We start from the raw sequence: 19293 nt of genomic DNA on the forward strand, positions 1-19293 counted from the left end.
AAATAATTAAGAACCAACTTAAGTACATCTTAATTCAAATGTTCCCTAGGTTGAATCACAGTATCATAGCACTTCTCCAATTTCCAAACTTTACTCTCTCCTAGGTAACCCTCCCAGCTTGCCAGCTGTGGGTAGTTTATTTTGGTAAGGTGGAAGGAAGCTGTTAGCAGCTCTGGGGACCTGTGCTGGCACAGTCATGTGTCACTGTACTCGGAAAATGCATGATTAATGGTGTGATAACATCTAGTGCAGCACTTTCCCAGCCTACTTTCACAGCTCTGTCCTCCCAGTGCTTCTGTCAGTGTCCTTGTTCTGGAAAACAGCAATTTTCTGTGATGGTTGAAAACAGCTATTTGAGCAGTGTGAACACTTGGAAGGGTTAGCCTGTGCCTCAGAGATTTCTGACTCAGGGCACCAAATAGATCAGAATAGTATTAGCATTTTAGCACTAAAAGAATTCATTTAGAAAATGTAAATGGTTATAAGAAGGAAGCATGTTGTATCTTTTATTCTAGTTAAGGATGCTTTAGAGCAGTAGGTTGTGACGGTATATTTTTCAGGTGCAGTATAAAACGTTGAGAGATGGATTTAGCACAGCTTCTTTCCAACTTGCCTCTTGAAAACAGGCACAGGAACTGCAGAACTCTTCACCAGTGTAGAGTTAGTCTCTTTTGGGAATTGTCCAAATGCATCACCTGCACAGCGACTGATGCAGTTCTTCATACATTATTTGATCCTAACAGTGCCAAGAGAAGAGGAAAAATACCTCAGACAGTGGTAAATCACACAATATTTAGACATGACTTTGTGTATTATTTAAGCAAGTGAAACAAACCAGCTCTATGAGTCACTAGCTGCATTTAAAAACATTTACAAACAAAAACCTAAATAAGACAAACCCCCACTACCCTGGCTCCTAAATGAGGTTCTCTAGGGAGAGTCAGCCATGGTGTGTAATTTTCAGAGGCCTCAGGCAGAGTACTTACAGTTCCTGTTGCCATGCTAGTTTAGATGGCAGCTTCACTGAGAAGGCACTGCCCTCTTCACCACAGGAGCTGCTGAATTGACACTTTCCTCCCTCATCTAGTTCTGCACAATGAACAGACAAGATCATCCTTTGCTAGTCTAAGTTAACTGTTCCTTAACCCTCCAAATGAGTTTTGAGGAACAGAATACTTCCACTGAAATAACTGGTTTCAGAAGGTGATGTCTGTCCACAGCCTTAAGAATTTTTTTTGCTTATCTTCAGTCAACCAATTAAACCAGAGATATGTACAGGATAGGATATGCATTAGATCACCAAGATGCAACTATTTTAGCCTTTTTTAAAAACTTTCCAGTATTCATAGCAAGGTCTGTAGAGCTTTTGTCAGACTGAATTTGTCTAGCAGATAGGAAGTAGCATCTGGGAAAGGGAGATAAGTATCTTGTACTGCAAAAGATATTTCAAAATACCTAACTGAAAAGTCTTCAAATGAATATAACTGAAATATAGGACTCTTAGACATGATATTTAAGCTGTCTTTGAGATGCAGAATAACATTTTTGGTTAACCAGAAGGAATATGTTCTAATACTTAACAGTTATTGCTATGTTAGAGATGTTTTAAATCTTTGTGGCTGTTTGCTTAGTGATTAGCAAAGGGAAAACAACAACCAGCATTATCTTTAAAGGTTCTTGGAGCCACAGATCACCTTTATATTTTATGAAAGGTCACTGACCATCAAACTACAATAATAATGAAAGGAAATACTTTACTAACTTCTCTCTGGCTAGTGTTACATGTGAATATGTTAATGTATTCTGGCTGCAGTATGTTCTTGGCAACACATGGAGACCTAGACACAAGCTCTGCAATAATAGCAATTCCTATACATTAACTTCAAAATTACAGTAATTAAGATGACTGAACAGCTTTCCTTTCAGTCATTAAAAGGAACAAGGCATAAGGAAACATTTACAACAAACTTCCTTGACAAATCCAAATAATGAAAAGAGTGAGAAGAAATAACTAAGATCATAAAGTGTGTTTTATGTCCCATCTCAAATTGACATCTCTTGCACATCAACAGAAAAGGCTGAACATCTTTGTGAGTCATCATCACGGGGGAGGATGTGGTGCACTCTGAAGGCCTTGGCTTCTAACTGAAAACTCAGGAGACGTAAAAGCTTAGGGCCAGGTTAATAATCAATCTGGGAATGTGAGTGAAGTCCAAGGCACCACACTAAAAAATAACCTCGGTATCTTGGTAAGCCATCTACACACAGTGCATCATCTGCAGCTGAAAAAGGAGGCTTTAATTTCTGACCTGAACACAAACATCAGGTTTGTTTAATGCAGAAAACAGGTAGTGTCAGTTTGAAATCCATCTAAGTTTCTTTCAACCTTAACCATTTCCACCAGTCTTGAGCATCAGAAGAGCGTCCTTCCGTAGAGAGTAATGAACCTTACAAACTTGAATATTATCTTACCTGTTTGGAGACTGAAGACTTCACTTTCCTAAAAGCTTCTTCAAAGTGTTTACGAGAAATCTTGATTTCTCCTTAAAGAACAAAGCATAATAAATTACTAAAATTGCAAACAAGCGACACTCAAGTGACTGTTGCATGTATATCAAGGCAGTATTCATGAAACCTAACTAACTGAATTCCCTTAGCCTTTCTGGAAGTGAATCCTTCAAATTCTGCTGCTTCTAGTTCTGGGCTTTTTTTTTTTTTTAACATAAATTCAATATTAAACTTCCTTGTTATTTAAGAAGTACCTAGAAAACATTTTGCTATAGTTCCAATTCTACTCAATTTCTAAGTAATTGCCTTCATATCATTGCCTTTTCTGGCATTACCCAGAAGTGATGAAAGCTCTCACTGCTACAACTCCCTGTCTTTAAGTTTATGCAAATTGCCTTTTTGACCTTAATGCAGCTATCCACAGTAATTATTCCTAATAATAACCTTTTGAACAGGTTTTCTTAGTATGTTAAAACATAAGCATACCTCAGATAAGTCATGGATTCTGTTGCTGTCATAAGCAAGTACCTTACTTAATCTGGCTGGACTTAAGATGCTACTACAGAAAGACTAATTACCAGCTAACACTATGCACAGGTATCAGACATGAAAGAAATACAAACTGTAGTCCTGTTTGGTGCATTTTTTAAATCTCTTTCACTAGGATGATCATTGCTTTTATTTCCACCCCACGTGCAATGGGATGTGCCAATATGAAAGAACTCTTAACGTTAATATATTTTGAGTCCGAGTTGAATAAAAAATCTTCTGCTGATATAGTAAAAGACTAAATAGAAAATGGAAGATACTAAATTAAAAATTAAATATACTTTGTCTAAGGTATTAAGCAGAAGAGCAAATAGCCTGCAGTTATTATCTGTATTAAAGATGAAGGTTAAATTTCACTGAACTAAACATACAACCTCACAGCTCTCTCATCTCACTTCTCTGGAGCTCATGTTCAACATTCCTATTACCAGATAAAGTTATACCTGGAAAATTTGAATATGCAAGTTTAAAATATCAGGAATTTAACCTATTTCCCCAAGGAAATACTATTTACAGTAAGAAAAAGGTTCAACTTGGAACCCTCCCAGAAGATAGATTATTCTTACACTGAGTCATTAAAACTCCATAAAACAATAAAATGAAGCTACTAGAATTTAATTTTGCTTTCACTTTTGTTTTTAAGCATGTAATTTTTAATCAAACTGTGACAATGCTATAGGGAGGGAGAAAATATCTTGCTAGGTAGCTGACCTCTCACTGCAAGTAAGTTAGACTACTTCACACTTACTATGTGATAAAAGCTTGCCCAAAGCTTGATCACATAGAAAATGTAGCTGTGAGTAATCTAGACCTTTGCTACTTGCATTAACACACTTTGCCTCAATTTCTGATGACAAAACCATTTAGTCTGAATAAGTAGGTAGAAATATTATATTGTTTAAAACCATTTATATTGTTAAATTAAAATAATGAAGTATATCAGCAGGTACAATCTTTTAAAAATATGACAAGGTATTGAAAACTCTAAATATCAAATTGGTCTTTTCCTATTTACATAGATGAGTGAGGGATAGGTGGTTCCTATCAAATAAGGACCAGATCTTGCTTTTCAGATTTAACTGCAAAGATGCAAAACTTTTTTCTCACTTGTTAAACCACACTTGCTCTTAACTACTCTAACAAAAAGTCTCATAGGTTCTCTGCTTAGGATCAGCCTTACAGACTGCAGGTGATGTGGGGCCACTGACTATCTTCTATAAAAATGTACAAAAAGGGTCATTGTTTAGAAGGTCTGTATTTGTCACTGCAGCTGGACTAGGAGTAAGAATCTTCCCTATTATTTCTCATACCCTGTACATTCTGTGTAACTAGATCTGTTTGAATGAAATATACAAGATTAAGCTAAACAGGTGAGTTAAGATGTCAGTGGGAAGAAGTCACCAGGAACACATGGTGTTCCAGAGTTTCTGAGAAACTTGACTGAGAAACTTGACTGAGAAACTGCAGAACGGCTGCAGTAGGGTGGGTCCCACTCTGGCACTGGTGCAGAAACCACTTTTATGCACCATCTTCAGTGGTTTGGAGAGGGGAGGCAGAAAGTGAAACTCGCAAGTTTGCAAATGACAGTGAACCTTTCTGGGCAGTCAGTGCTGGCCCAATGATGAGGAAATCCAGGAACACTTCATAAAAGTGGAAATCTGCCCAGTTGTTAGCAATTTCCCCTACAAACTTAAGTATCTGGCAATTCTCAGACCACAGTGACTAACATGATCAGCTTGCCTAGGCCTGTTCAGGCTGGCAGTAGAATTTCTGAATTCTCCTTAGAAATATCACAAAAAGGACCTTTCCATTTCACTTTGTATAACTACCTTCAAGCAAACCACTGCTGAGTGTTAAAAAACCCCACCCCTGAATTTATTCCAGAGGGAAGATATCAGGTATTACAACAAGTTGCAACAGTTTCTCCAGAATAGAAAGGAGCAGCCCTGATTCCAAAGGACTGACTGAGGAGGACACTCAGCACCCATCCACAGCTGAGCAGAGCGTGGGAGGGGAGGCAGCTGAGCGTGTCCTGCTGAACAGTGAAGGAAGAAAATCTCCAGTCTTATCTTGAAGATAAAAATGAACAGGGTTTCAAATCAGAAACCACTTCACATGTTTTCATACCAAAAAGGTATACCAGTACCAATCAGGTATTTCACACCAATCAGGGCTGACATCTGGGAAACCCAAGGACAGCCCAAGCAAGCAGCTGCTATAAACATGCAAATCAAGCTGTACATGTATTATGGACTTGCTGGCTGCCTACACATTCATATAGTCAGTGCTTAGGCTGCAATCCTAACTGTGAAGGCCGAATTCAAGGGATGAACAGCTTTGAATAAAGCCTGCTGTATTCTGAACAATTATAAAAATGGTAAGGATAAACTCAGATATTTCTGCCTCAAATCAAGAGTTTTATCCAGCTACAGCAAGCAAAATGGGTAACCAAGTCATACAACAGGGAAGGTTTTTGTAGCTCGGGGTTTTTTCTTCCTCTAGTTGAACAGAACAGGGAATACAAACACTGTGCTCTGGTAACCTACTGTTCCTAAAAACCAGACAAGACTGGATAGGTACTAGATCAAAAAGAATCATTCAAAGCCATTAAAACACCAGCGTTGCTCTAAGAAATCAGGGGCATAATGAAAGCCTACAATATTTTCCAAGGACATAATCTGAAAAGTCACAATTCCATCTTAGCTTTGTATTTTGACTTAAGGGTAAAATAAACAAAATTACTGGGAAAAAATCTAAACAGACAGACATTTTATATAAAAGTCTTAATCCATAATTTAAAGATCCCCAGGAAAATATAACTTAAATCAGTAGTTCAGACAGATAATGAAAGGGCAGAGATTGCACTTGAATCAATTTATAACTCCCTGTTAAAATCCTGGCAAGAGGCACTGATGAGTTAAGCACCAAAGATCAAAAGTGGCACTTTTTCCCACTCCATCAGTGCTGGATGTACGTGGCTCAGTTACACAACACAGCTGGGTGCCAAAGGTAGGAAATCAGGGAATGTGCAGTTTATAACCCTCCTCTAAATACGTCAGCGTAATTAGTCTTTGGTAGTGACAGAGAAAATTGGCAAAGGGATATTTAGTCTAGAAAATAATCAGCTTACATAACCATTTAACAGAAACTTTTTTTTAAGGTTGCAACTTTCAATTCTTTAAAAATAAGAATTAGATTGATTTCTACCGTAACCATTTTTCCTGTACCCTCCTCTACCTCCCTTTATGTGACTTAATTTTTGTTTGGGTCAGAAGTCAATCAATGAATGATGTACAGCTTTCACAGCCTTATGCTAGTATTCAACTACTTTAAATACTTTATATTCCATTTATATTGTCACTGTTCAGTTAAGGTTTTATTTTTAAAGCTTTCTTACCCTTCTTGCTTTGAGTATTCTTCAGGGCCATTTCCTGTCTCAGGGCACAAATGGAAGCCTCACGCACAAGAGCTGAAAGGTCTGCCCCTCTAGGGATACAAACAACAGGTTATTTGGGGATAAATTTCAGTTTTGCTGATGGCATATAGAAAGACAAGACATTAAAAATTACATTAAAATGTGGTTGTGCTGTCCCAAAGTTTCATCTTAAGAACACTAGAAAGAGGCCTGATGATTACGCAGTCTGCAGCCTACATTAAAGAGTGATGGCCTTCAGATTTTAACCACGAATTAAGATCAAATTAATGAGAAACAAGGAAAGAGGTAAAACCCCCATCAGGCATTTTTGAAAATGCCAAAGGACTGATTAATATTGTGCCGCTTCTCAGGAACATAACTTCTTGTTTTTTATAAATCTTACGAAAGATTCAAATTAAATCCTTCACCATTACAAAAAGGAGTTGCTCAAAGCTGCATCAACAGTAAAGTTAACATGCTCTTAAAATAACAGTATCCACAAAACATGGTCACATCAGTTTAAGTATTTCTTTCCAGTTTCCTGGAATTGGAACAGCTGGAACTTTTCATATGTCTTCCAGCTGGTGAAAGCCATCGAACCAAAAAAAAATTTCAAAATTAACTCCCCATGCTTCATTTGGGAGTACTAGACAAAGTATTTAAAAATCAAAAATGAAACCAAACCAGATAAAATAAAACACCCAAACAAACCAAAACCAAAGACATCAAAACTACAAGAACCCAAACACATATGCGTGTACACACACACACAAAACCCCCAAACTCAAAATGCAGATAAACCCAAGCATCAAAAGACCCACAACCAAACAACAAAACCACAAACCAAAAATCGACAAAAACCTCACAACAAAACATCAAACCAAAACCCCCACACACTGAACAAAAAATCCACTGGACTATAAACCAGTGAGTGAAAGGTATAGAAAGAAAAATTACTCATCTTTCCCAAGTCATATTATGGCAAGCAGCCTGTCATAAACTTTATTGTCAGTGAACTCCATAAAAACTTTGAGCATTACTAAATTATTGAATAGCTTAAAGCTTTTTAAGTTTTATGGCCCATAATTGCAAATTATTCTGACAGGTATGGTCATCAAGATTCCCCTAAAGCCACACCTTGCTATTCCCAAAGTACAAGCTGAAATGGGCCCTCATTACTTTGTCAAACAGATTTCTCTCAACTCTGTGACAGAAAAGTTGGCTATGGCTGTTTAACCAATTTGCTTTCATCACCATTGTCTATGGGCCCACAACTTAAACCACTTAACTCTGTGGTTCTCAGATGATGCAAGAATTATAAAATAAAGCCAAATAAAACCGAAAGGCCTCCACTGTTCTGTATTTGCAGCATGAAGACTATTCCAGATGAAGAAGACTTTAGCATCCATATATTCCTATCAACTTCTTGGAAAAAAAGCCCAAGGGAAAGCAAGAAAAATACCCTAAGGGAAAAGGTTTACAAAGTTAAGAAACCCTCTTAATAATACCAGCAAAACACAGCAGATCATGCATCAAAGACTGCTGGCACTGCACATTAAGTATGAAAGTCAAAACTAGAAGATACTCACGTGTAACAATCACAGTGCTGACTGTAAGCAATTTCCTCTAGGCTCACATCACTATCTAGGGGAGGCCGGGTGCCACCCTAAAGGAGTTGAGGTAAGAAAAAAGAGAAGGTAAGAAAACTTTTTTTTACATCTGCCATCCCTGAAGTGATTAAGTTTCTTTAATCAGGAATCACATAGGGGTCTGACAAGTTTCCTGCAATATCCACAAACACAAATATTTTTAATCTCAAACTGGCAAAAAGGATAATCAGCCTTAAAACCATTTAATTAGAAAATGTTAAGCAATGATAAATTTTAACTTGCCACCCACAGATTAGATTTTCTTTAAGGAAATTATGACCAGCCTGCCCCAGGGCATTGTAACACCAACACTATTCCACATGTGGGCTTGTTTTAATAATAGCTGGTTTCTTCAACAGGTTGTTTAGCTGAACTTTTTCTAGTTTTACTGTGTGTTGAAATCAGACAGATAAGAAATAGGCATGTCAGTTTAGTCTTATCACCTTTAAGACTAAATTAATTGTATACCTTTTATATTCTGGATATAGATTTTCAAACTTAGAAGTTTTCCATTTAGATTTTATAGGAGTTTAAATATACTGTAGATTTTTGGACACTTCTTTTCCATATTATTACTGCTTCCTCCAGAAAGATCCCAGAAGTGGTTTATTTTGTTATTATTTTTCCATCTCCAACAGCAAAAGTCTTAAATGACATAAATGCTATTTGAAACTTGCCAACAAATTTTCAAACACTGCAGGCTTGTTATCCTTAGACAACAGCAAAATATTATCATGATAGTACAGAGATTCAAGATGTCTCTTTGATCAAACAGTATCTGAGTTTTGACAGGAAAGAACATTTTTATGATGCAATGATAAATTTATGCCAGATACTCATTTGACAGAAATGCAAAAATTCACATAATTATTTTCTGACTCCTTCAGAGGAAATAATATACTACATACCTACAATACCTTCAAGAGAAAAAAATAAAATGTATAGTAACTGTCAAGTTAAAACACTTGAATACTTAACAGACAGTGGAAAAGTCAAGGGCTAGGCACAGTAAGGAAACAATCTTGAATGAATCTTTAACAGTTAGAAAGAGAAAAGATCCAGAATAACACCACAACAAAAAGATAAAAGAGAAACCTGATTTTAAAACATCTGAAAGGAGAGACTTTAACCTGGAAAGAAGGAAGTTTTATACAATTTCATATGGGATACTTTGGTAATTCTTATAGGAAATTGCAAGCCAGAGAGACACCTCCTCTGCTAAATAGAAATGTTTTACCTATTGCTTTGTGGAGCAAATACATTAGGCATTTTTTGCTCTCTCTGCTCTGGTGCCAAGCTCTGTGCAGCAGAGGGGTTTGATGCAGCTTGCAGGAATGTTTAAGTACAGCAGTAACTGAAACATGTGAAGACAGGCTTCTCTTGCATAATATGCATAGTTGGGAATGACTGATTTGTACAAGTTAACCGAAATGGAAGTCTTTTACAAGAAAGTTTCAACCCACATTTAGGCTGTCTTCCTGACAACCTGTTCCTCCCCCCAGTCCCTTTTCTATCCCTCATGCTGCCTTTCTAAGCAACCATGTTTTCATTCAGCAACGACTGCTTCCACTTGGAGATTTCTGGGGATGCATTCCATCATCCAGAAGCCACTCACATCTGCACATTGTAAACAATTTGTTTTCTCTGGCCTTGAACAAATGTGTTCTCAGATTTTTCACACTACCTCACCTAGAATGCATGGATGAAATCTGATGAAAAATAAAGTATTTCAATTAATTTAACACATTTTCCCCTCTTCCTACTCCACGTTCTTCTTTCACATAACCCCTACACATCTTTAAAGTTTTAACTCCTCATTAACCACAAGGATCTGTAATCAAAATAGTCAGACTAGTGTGAATTAAGCATGCATGAAAGCATCTTGCATTCCAAAAAGCATGACAAGCAACATGATAACCAGTGACAGGATCCACAAAAACTAAGCTGATAAACACTGTGCAAAGTATTCCTGCTGCCAAGAAGGCCCATAAGCAGGTAAAGCTGATTTGTCAGCAGAAGATAAGAATATTTTGGCAGTGGGATAATAACAGGGTTACCACATCCCATTGCCACTCCTCTTGGTGTTATCCCAACAGGAAGATAGGACTGTAGGCACAAAGATTCCCAGGAGAAGGGAGCAAGGACACTTTTCAGCGACCTCACCCAAGATTTATGGCAGTAAACGCAATTCTGAACTTGATTCCTGATGGAAAACTGCAAACAGTTCTCCCTAATAACCAGCTGGTCATTGACAGACAAGAGGAAGCCAAAACACAAAGTGAGGACTCAGTACAGTTCCTTGTCCTCAGTGTTGCCCCTGAGTGATCCTGCCCTTGCCAGGTGGCTTCATATATCTTGGTGGCTACATGTGGCTGTGAGTGTGTGAGCGATAGAAACCTGTGAGAGAGAGAGAAATCAGCTCTCTTTAATGTCCCCTCTGCTCCAGTGAAGGGAGCAAAGCACCTACCTCTGCTGCGCTATTCCCCTACATCCCTAATTACCTTTAAAAATAAATCTGGTAAAATAATAATCATGAATCCTTACAGTATTCACAGATGTTACACTCAATTCCTCTCAACATCTCATGAAGACCATGAACAACAGGGCTGTAAAAAGTATTAACTGAAGTATTTCTGTAAAACTTAGGAACAACAAACTGCTCTATTGAAAATAGCTAATGCGTGAATACTTAATCTATTTTCATCCATGAAGCACAAGGCACAGAACAAATGAAGGAAAGTCCAACATCCTGAATTTGTAAGGAGAGGTCACCCTCTGAACATCTATTTTGGCATGAAAGAACAGGCTGGAACAAGTTCTTACTTTCTGAATTCTGAATCAACTACTGCCTGTACAACACAGCTTCAAGGTTACACAGATCTGAATTATCTTTTATTGCAAATACACTGAATAATTTTTGCCAAACTTCTCATAAGGCTATCTTTTCTCTATAGTAAAGACTTTGTCTCCTTTGCAGCCCCAAAAAATATCTGATAGAACACCTGGTCTTAGCAATCAATGTTGATCTATTGGAAAAAAGAAGGAAATATCCAAATAATTCATAAAGCTTTTAATGTTGTTTTTAAAGGCCTTGATTCCTGCTGTGCCATACTAGGAGAAACACACAGAATTCTATAATCCAAGTCTCTGAAGTGGCAGATTGTGCTGTCCACCACAGGGAGGACCCATGAAGGCACAGATTTTACATTTTCACATTTACTTTAATCTACAACCCCAATCATCACAAGCTGTTTTTTTTTTAATTCCAAAGCCAATTAGGTGTCACAACTACTGATGAGCAAATACAGATGGAGCTTTCTGAATCATTCTGCTGAATGTCTGGAACCCCCAAAAAGAAGCTTACAAAACACTTCTAGGCCCATTACTCACTCAGATACAAATCTTCTAATTAAATCTGTTCAAACTGTGACTATAAAGGCAGCAACTTCTGTGTTTAACAGGTTTGCTTTACTCAAGATTCATCAGCCCCTTGCAGTCCCAGAGCAAATTTAACAGCAGATGAGCTGAGGGATTATTTTTATGATCTCATGGAATAGCTGAAAGTGTTTCATCAGACAGGATCCTGCAATTCTTTGAAATATTTAATTTGCCTTACATCATTCAACCAGGCTTCAAGATTAAGGATATATTTCCAAATACTCACTTTGGTGATGGTCTTTAAAATAGCAAGACGATCTTCAGGTGGTGGCAAACCCACATAGAGTGTTTTATCCAGCCTACCAGGACGCAGGATAGCTGGGTCAATTATATCTTAGGGAGGAGAAAAATAGAAAAGAATTAATCCAGATATGAGATGCACCCTTAGGAACATCTGCACATGAGAAGGAATACATGCATACTTTTACCAAGACTCAAAGAAGCATTTGTGCCATGATTGAAGCTCTGAGCATTAAAGGAGCTGATCGAAAAAGTTTCACTTTTGTCAACAAGTCTCTAACACCCAGTACAATTAAGCCATATCTGATCAATGATGGCTCATAAATACCAGTTTCATCTCTTCAGATAAGAAGACAACTCTATATTTGGCAATACAGAATTAGAACATTTTTGCTGAGGAATTCCACATTAATTATTAGCAGTCTGTTCTGCTGGAAGGAACTCTAGCCAAAGGGACAATGATAAGGTAAGCATAACAAGCACGCAGGGCCAGTCACAACCATCCATATGCAAACTTAAATTTGATTGGTTATTTGCATTTCTACTACATAATGGTTATCAGCATGGTAAAACAGGAAACCCAGGGAAATACCAAAGATAGCTGCAAAGTACAGAATTTTTTTTCCCAGGGAGAACTACAGACTCCGAATTTATTATGTGTGGAGAAGTAAGAAAGCAAAAATTATCACAAATGTTTCTGGAAAACCATTTCAAGCTTAAGTGTAACAGAAATGTGTAGCTGCTTTTTAGCACCACAGGTTTCAATACCGAATGTACACAAAGTAAGTCAGGATATAAATACTGGTAATTGGTATAACAAGAGACACAGACAGGGTGTATAACCTGGACAAAGCCTCAATTCCTGCCTGTATTTCAGCACAAACTGCCTGCATGATGTTTCTCAATGCTTCTTGATGCCTTATTTCCCCATCTACCAAAACCCAATGATGGTATTAATTGCTCTGTTTCACTAAGGAATTCTATGGAATCACCATCCCTGGAGATATAAAAAGACCTGTAGATGTGGCACCTGGGGACATGGTTTAGTGGTGGACTTGGCAGTGCTGGGTTAACAGGTGGACTCCATGATCTTTGAGGTCTTTTCCAACCTAAATGATTCTATGACTCTCTGATACTCTACATGCCACAGTAATGTGAGCAGCAAAGTCACAGAAGCACTCGCAGAAGATATAAAGAAATCCATAATTTTACTGTAACTAACTGTTTTAAAGTATATAAATCATATGAATGTGTGAGGTAGCTACTGCAAGAACCTCTCCCAAACGTGACAGTTGATAGTTCCATCTAAGTCTAAAGCTGGAAATTATCAAGGCCTCCCAATGAAGCTGCAGCACCCCACATTGGCTCTGCCCTCCTGACAAAATGATCTAACAGACAAACTATTGCATTCCTGTACATTAAAGGACTGGAAAACATGAAGCTGCTAATCTTTACTATACAGATGTTTTAAAGAAAACAGACACCACCCAAGCCCTAAAACAGCAGCAGGGAAGTAAAACTACAGCTTTTTTGCAAATGAAAAAAGTTTGCTTAACTCTGTCAAGCCTTGAACTACCTGATCCTACCACAGTATGGTCTTGATCCACTTTTTAAAGATGCTTATTTATGGTTTTGTTCAAGTTGCTCTCTCAGTTATGCTTAAAGGACAACTCCATTATCTTTTTCTTGGACAAAAGCATTTTTTTCCCCTAGGATAAAGCAGTCATGGGCAGAAGCATCTATGGAAGAAAAATCAGCCACTGCAAATGTGATGAGAATGGTGAGGGAAAAAAAAAAAAAAAAAAAGGAATTGTATTAATTTAATCCAGACCAGATGAAACAAGGGTTAAACAGAATCCCTGTCATAGCAGACACAGACAAGAACATATTATTTATACATCTGTGCATCGTTCCAGATGACACTTTGTCTTTTGACACAAGTGCACTTTCCTGTTTCTGTGTTTCTTGTCACATTATTAATAGAAGACAACAAAGTTCTCTCAAAGGATCTGTTACAAACACCAGAACAAATACTCTCAATAGGGCTTGCATTACAACACCAGGTACTTGCTGATTGCCCCATTCTAATGTTCCAAAAATAAAGTATGAAATAATATTTTAAAATATTAAGCTTGCTATAGAAAATACTGTTTTGCACGCTGAGAACATGGTACTTGCTATTTGTCCAACAATATGAAGACAACAAATGTGGTCTGAAGTTGCATTCATCTTTTTATATGAAAATGATCACATTGCCTGCATTCAAAAATTTACCACAACTGACAGAACTAGATAAGCTGCAGTAATGGTGGTTTACAGCAACAAGACCACACCAAAGTCTGAAATACAGATTTACACTTCCCACCTCCTTATGAATCAACTAATTTCATTCTTCTGGTTCAGACCTGGGCCTGAAGTTCTTGAAAACTCAATTCACACAATCCAGAAAATTAGTACTTATTCATTGGACAAACTCACTTGTAAGATGCACTTCATATCCATTTAAAAGAACTGAGTGAGGTACCCCTTTAAGGAATTTCAAAGCATTCCACTCTGGTAAATCATAACACTCTCTCCATATCTATTATCTTAAAACATTTACCATTTTAATGAAATTAAGGTAGTTATTGCAGATACTTCTTTCAAAGCCTACTATTACCCCTCGAATTGGAAGGAAAGTGAAGCATGGAAATGTGATAAAACACAGCACTCCTTTTCCATGCAGTTGTCTCACAGACAGAATATACTTCTATTGGGAGAAATGTCCAGTTAATAATTTCCTGCCTTTCTGAGGTGGTCAATGGTGTTGACTGTCATTAGAAGCCAGTAGTATAATTTTCCAAATAATTTGGCAAAATTACATGAGAAGATATTTACAGTACATCCATTCCTTGCTTTGTTTTTAAGGGTTCAAACAGGCAGTAACCTCTAGAGAATTATGTCACATTTCAGTTTGCTACACTGCTCTTAAAACTACTGCAAATTCTTACAGAATCATTACGTTCCATTGAAAGTGTCTGTGCATAAATTTCTATACAGTGACATTATATTGTTCTATAATAGAATCTCTCAGTCCCACATTAATTTCCAGTTGATTATTCGTGTCTTATCTCAACTGTACAGGAGCCAAGCACATTTACAGAAGGTCAATGCATACCAGCAATGACAGCTGTTGTGGGAGTCCATCAAACTTCTCCCACGCTCTCACTCCAGCTTTTAAAAATATATTTGAAGTACACAAGATCTAGGCCCTCCCTTTTGTGATGTTCTGAAACGCAGGCTCAGAAGCCCTGAAAGGTTTTCTGAGACTCCAGGTGAACGCTGCACTTATCAACTGAAGTGACTGTGAAAGATACAAAACACTCAAGGGCTGCTGAAATGAAGAAATATAATTTGTGTGAATTAGAACTATTATGAAAGAAATTGTTCCATGCCTCACGTATTAAGTGCTTTTCTTAGATCTTATCTTGCCTTTAATTCAGCAACATGTATAAACAGGTGAAAACAAACAATGCCCAAACCCAAACTGTAACTATTGTTAAAGACTGGTGATTATTTTTTTAATTGTGTTTCAAAACATGTGGTTCAGGTGAATAGCTCTTAAAAAATGAAAACAAACCTGCTAACAAAAACAGAACTCACTGAAACTAGGATTGTGCTCAAAGGTAAAAGCAGAAGAGGAATTTTGCAAGATTAATTTAAGAAAGCTGGAGAAAGAGGCCATGAATAAAACCAAGACATCATCACAATTTATGTAGCAGTATCCCATCCTGAAATTCAAGCTGGTAGCTAGAAAATTGTGGGAAATTAGAGGTTTAATTCAACAGTAATGTTTGGCAGTTGTGCAGTATTTACTCTTGAATTTGGGGAAGTAAATAGGCTGGAAAAGAATGTAAGTATTCTGACCCATAAAGGTACTAACAACACATGACATTTCTCCCTCTATTCTTTCCCTCCTCTCTCTCTAATGATATTGATTGCTTTAAAAGTTTAATCCTCTTCAGACAAAGTCTGACACTGATTCTGCATTTAGGTGGAAAGAGATTGAGTTGGGAATACTGCATCCCTGCTAATTTAGAAGGAGTCAAGAAATATGTGCAGAGGACATTCAAAGTCATTGAGTAAGTGCAAAAAGCATTCAAAGATCCTGCTTTTTAGGACGCATCACAGGCTTTTTCAGCACTGTCAAAATAAGAATTACCACTTGCATACTGTAGATAATAAACAAAGGAACCAATTTATTGTGCCTACCCTTTTGCCAAAATGGGAATTAAAGCCTTCCAAGTGTTTAAAGGCTATATAAAAGAGAATTTGGCAGTCTTCATGGGGTATAAACCACCACCATCTCACAGTAATACCTTGTCCCAGCTGCCAGCACCTCACTGGAACTACTGTGCCAGGAACATACCTTGATGCCAAAAGTGGCTGAGTCACTGCTATCCTAACTGCAACTACTCCTAAATAACAACAATAATAATAGCAATAACAATAATAGTAACAACAACAGTAATAATAACTTATGAGAGAGGACTCTTCCTATTGCACAATGATTTCAGGCTACAATGCTGACAACAAACATGAACATGGCAACAGTCATGAACAGTACCAGCAAGCAACTATCAAAGCCACCACACATGCAATCACTCTAAAAAGAGAAACATCTTCAAAAGCCATTTTCTCTCCCAATAAATTATACTAATATGGATTAAAAAACATGAGATCTCACATTTCACAGCACTGGCTCAGTGGAAGACTGCAGAAGTTCTGCTGGGACACAGTATTTAGATTTACATTATACAACTCCCCTCCCCAGCAGCACCTCTACTAACCACAGCTATGAAAGAAAGAAAAATCTTTCTTACAAAGATTTAAAAACCTTTTCAGGCACCACAACTTTAATTGTTTGTGGGAACTACTTCAATATAGTAGCCAGTCTAGGCTATGCCTGTCCTACAGGTCTCTGCTTGGGCTTTGCACTCTTAAGGTGGTTAGGACTGCTTTACTAGCACAGACCTCACTGCTCTCTACCTGCAGTGTGCTCCTTTCAACTACCCAGACCACACCATCAAAACTTCATTTGGTGAACACTGCCTCCTCCTAGGCCCCATGAACAGTGAATAAACTACAGGAGAGAAAAACCACTTTCCCCAGCTTAACCACTACTTCAGTAGAAATTGTTCTGATGAAACTCTATTTCCTCATACTGACAAATGCAGGTATCACAGGAAAAATTTATGGTCTAAACCTATCCAAAATGTTATTCATATACACAGTCCTTCTGAAGCAAGACATCCATCCTATCCAAACTCTATCTTCCAGCTTAAAAAAAACATTTTATTGAAGTTGACAAAACAACTCCTTGTATGTTTTTCAAGTTAAAATCACCAAATTGAAGGATATAAATTCATCTACAAATTCAATAAATAGAAATTAATAGTATTTATTATCCTTGCCTTTGCATTTTCTTTACATTTGGCATCTTTACTTCAAATCCCCTTTTTTCACCAGTGTCACTGACTAATAATACACTGCTGATTTCATGCATTACACATTTCCCAGCTGCCCTCAAATATGAGCCCAAACCTCATTATTTGGTAAAGTTTTGTAATTTTAACTATTCCTGTATGGTCAAACAGTACATCTGCCACTGCAGCTGAAAAAGGCAATAGTGACTTTTTAAAACTGAATGGGGAAAAAAAAAAAAAAAGATCCCCAAGCCATTCCAGAGGTACTTTCTAACCACATAAGGGTAAAAATGCACCTAGTAGAAGGCTTATAGAGAGGGGAATTAACAACTGAACAGGTGTCTATTTCACATATGCATGAAAATCAGACCTGCAGGCAAGCACTTAATCAGTGTAAATCTAAATCAAGGAACTGGGACAAACCTGCTACACATAAATATTTATATTTTGAAATTAACATCTGAGCAATATTTACCCTAACCTGGCCCTGGTGAAGCTGCTGGAGTGCTTGCACTCAGCTGTCTCCATGAGAGGAATCCTTAGCTCAGAACAGTGACACAGAGCAGCCCAAAAAAGGATCAGCCCCATGCCCAACCGGCTGAGGAGGCACTGCAGGAAGTACAGCTGGATGTGTCCTCACTTCTGAAGTGCTGGAATTCCCAGCCCAAGCTACCAGGCAGAGATAACAAGAAGTCAGTAATTAGATAAGAAGCCCTTGAGAAACACTTCCAAATAGGGCTGCTTGACACAAATGCTTGCAACAGTGCAACTAATTTAGGGAGAGATCTCTTTCCTAAGGCAACTTGATGACACGGCCACCAACACTCTTGGTACATCCAACTGCATCTATACATAGCACAGCCTTTATTTTCTATTCTGCACTGCATTAGATAACTTAGGACCAGCAAGCTCATGCCAGGAAAACCTGCAACTTTAAGTCAAAGAATTTGTACAAGCAGGTAGAGAGTTAAGCCCCTACTGCTCATACTTTATCATGTAGAAGGTTTGAAAGTCTGTCATGGTGCAAAGAATTTGAGACATAGATCTTCCTCCAAATCTTTGAAGGTTTTGACCATTGGAAAAAAAAGCCCCACCTCATGCCAATTATAGACGATTTCAGACCAAATATTTCTTAATTTATAGAACACAAGCAATATCAAGTATTTTAACTTTCTCATCTTCCAAATTATATCCAAAATAGCCATGCTACTATCTTTCCTGTTAAGCCACTTCTCAGGAAAACTCTGCATCTTGTCCTTACTCAGTACATGCAGGTAAGAAATAATTGTGTCTCACTGTAAGCAGGAATTTGCGAAATACCTGTTCTAGGCGCAAAGGTTCTTTCCAGAATTCCGGTACCCACACCAATATGGTTTTACTAAGACAGACATGTAACCCTGTATTCCATTTCAGTTGCAATGTTCAGAAAAATGCTCATAACCGAGGAACTGCAACACCTTCACAGTTGTTTCTTTCTAAACTGACAACAAATTCCTTTATTTACTACCCACAGCTTCTACGTGGAATTCAAATTCAGGAAAGACAAGTTTCTTGCTATGTATAAAACACAACACTTCTCCATAATACAAAACAAAACAAAAAACAGAGATGGAAAGTTGTCTTTCTATCTCTGATGATGTTTGTAAAGCAGACATCAGTGTGTAGCTTATTAACTGAGAAGATGCTGCTTTGGAATTGCAAGAGCTACCAAAAAGCAAGGGAGCATAGACAGCTGTCAATATCCAAGCTGGACAGAACGTCAAGGAATAGGAGAGTAACTGTTCCAAACAGAGTCTAGCATGGAACATAGAGCCCAGGAAGCAAAAGATAAGCAAATGGAAAAATGACTTAACATGAGACAGATGTCTTAAGGCAAAAAAAAAGATAGCAGAAAACTATAAGGCTGCTTTGGATAGAAAATCAATTTAAGCAGTAAAAAAAAGAAAAAAAAATACATTTCAGGACTCTTTTCTGCTTCTATATTGCAAGGAGATAATCCACAGCAGTCAAAGGTCTTTCAAAGCATTTA

At 37.5% G+C, this 19293-nt stretch overlaps 1 protein-coding gene across 6 annotated transcripts in view; it reads right to left on the bottom strand.

The window, feature by feature from the left end:
- Window positions 1-476: 476 nt before the first annotated feature.
- Window positions 477-19293, bottom strand: part of NVL (nuclear VCP like) — a 37969-nt gene continuing 19152 nt past the window's right edge. For all 6 annotated transcript variants that reach the window (XM_058835186.1, XM_058835191.1, XM_058835187.1 and 3 more), the window contains 5 exons: window positions 11786-11892; window positions 8062-8138; window positions 6455-6543; window positions 2473-2543; window positions 477-736 (listed from right to left, as the gene is read on the bottom strand). In XM_058835186.1, coding sequence (XP_058691169.1) covers window positions 692-736; window positions 2473-2543; window positions 6455-6543; window positions 8062-8138; window positions 11786-11892 — 389 coding nt within the window. In that variant the 3' untranslated portion in view covers window positions 477-691. The remainder of the gene's footprint in view (window positions 737-2472; window positions 2544-6454; window positions 6544-8061; window positions 8139-11785; window positions 11893-19293) is intronic.

This window comes from Poecile atricapillus, chromosome 3 (assembly GCF_030490865.1).
Source record: "Poecile atricapillus isolate bPoeAtr1 chromosome 3, bPoeAtr1.hap1, whole genome shotgun sequence".
NCBI classification, from domain to species: domain Eukaryota; kingdom Metazoa; phylum Chordata; class Aves; order Passeriformes; family Paridae; genus Poecile; species Poecile atricapillus.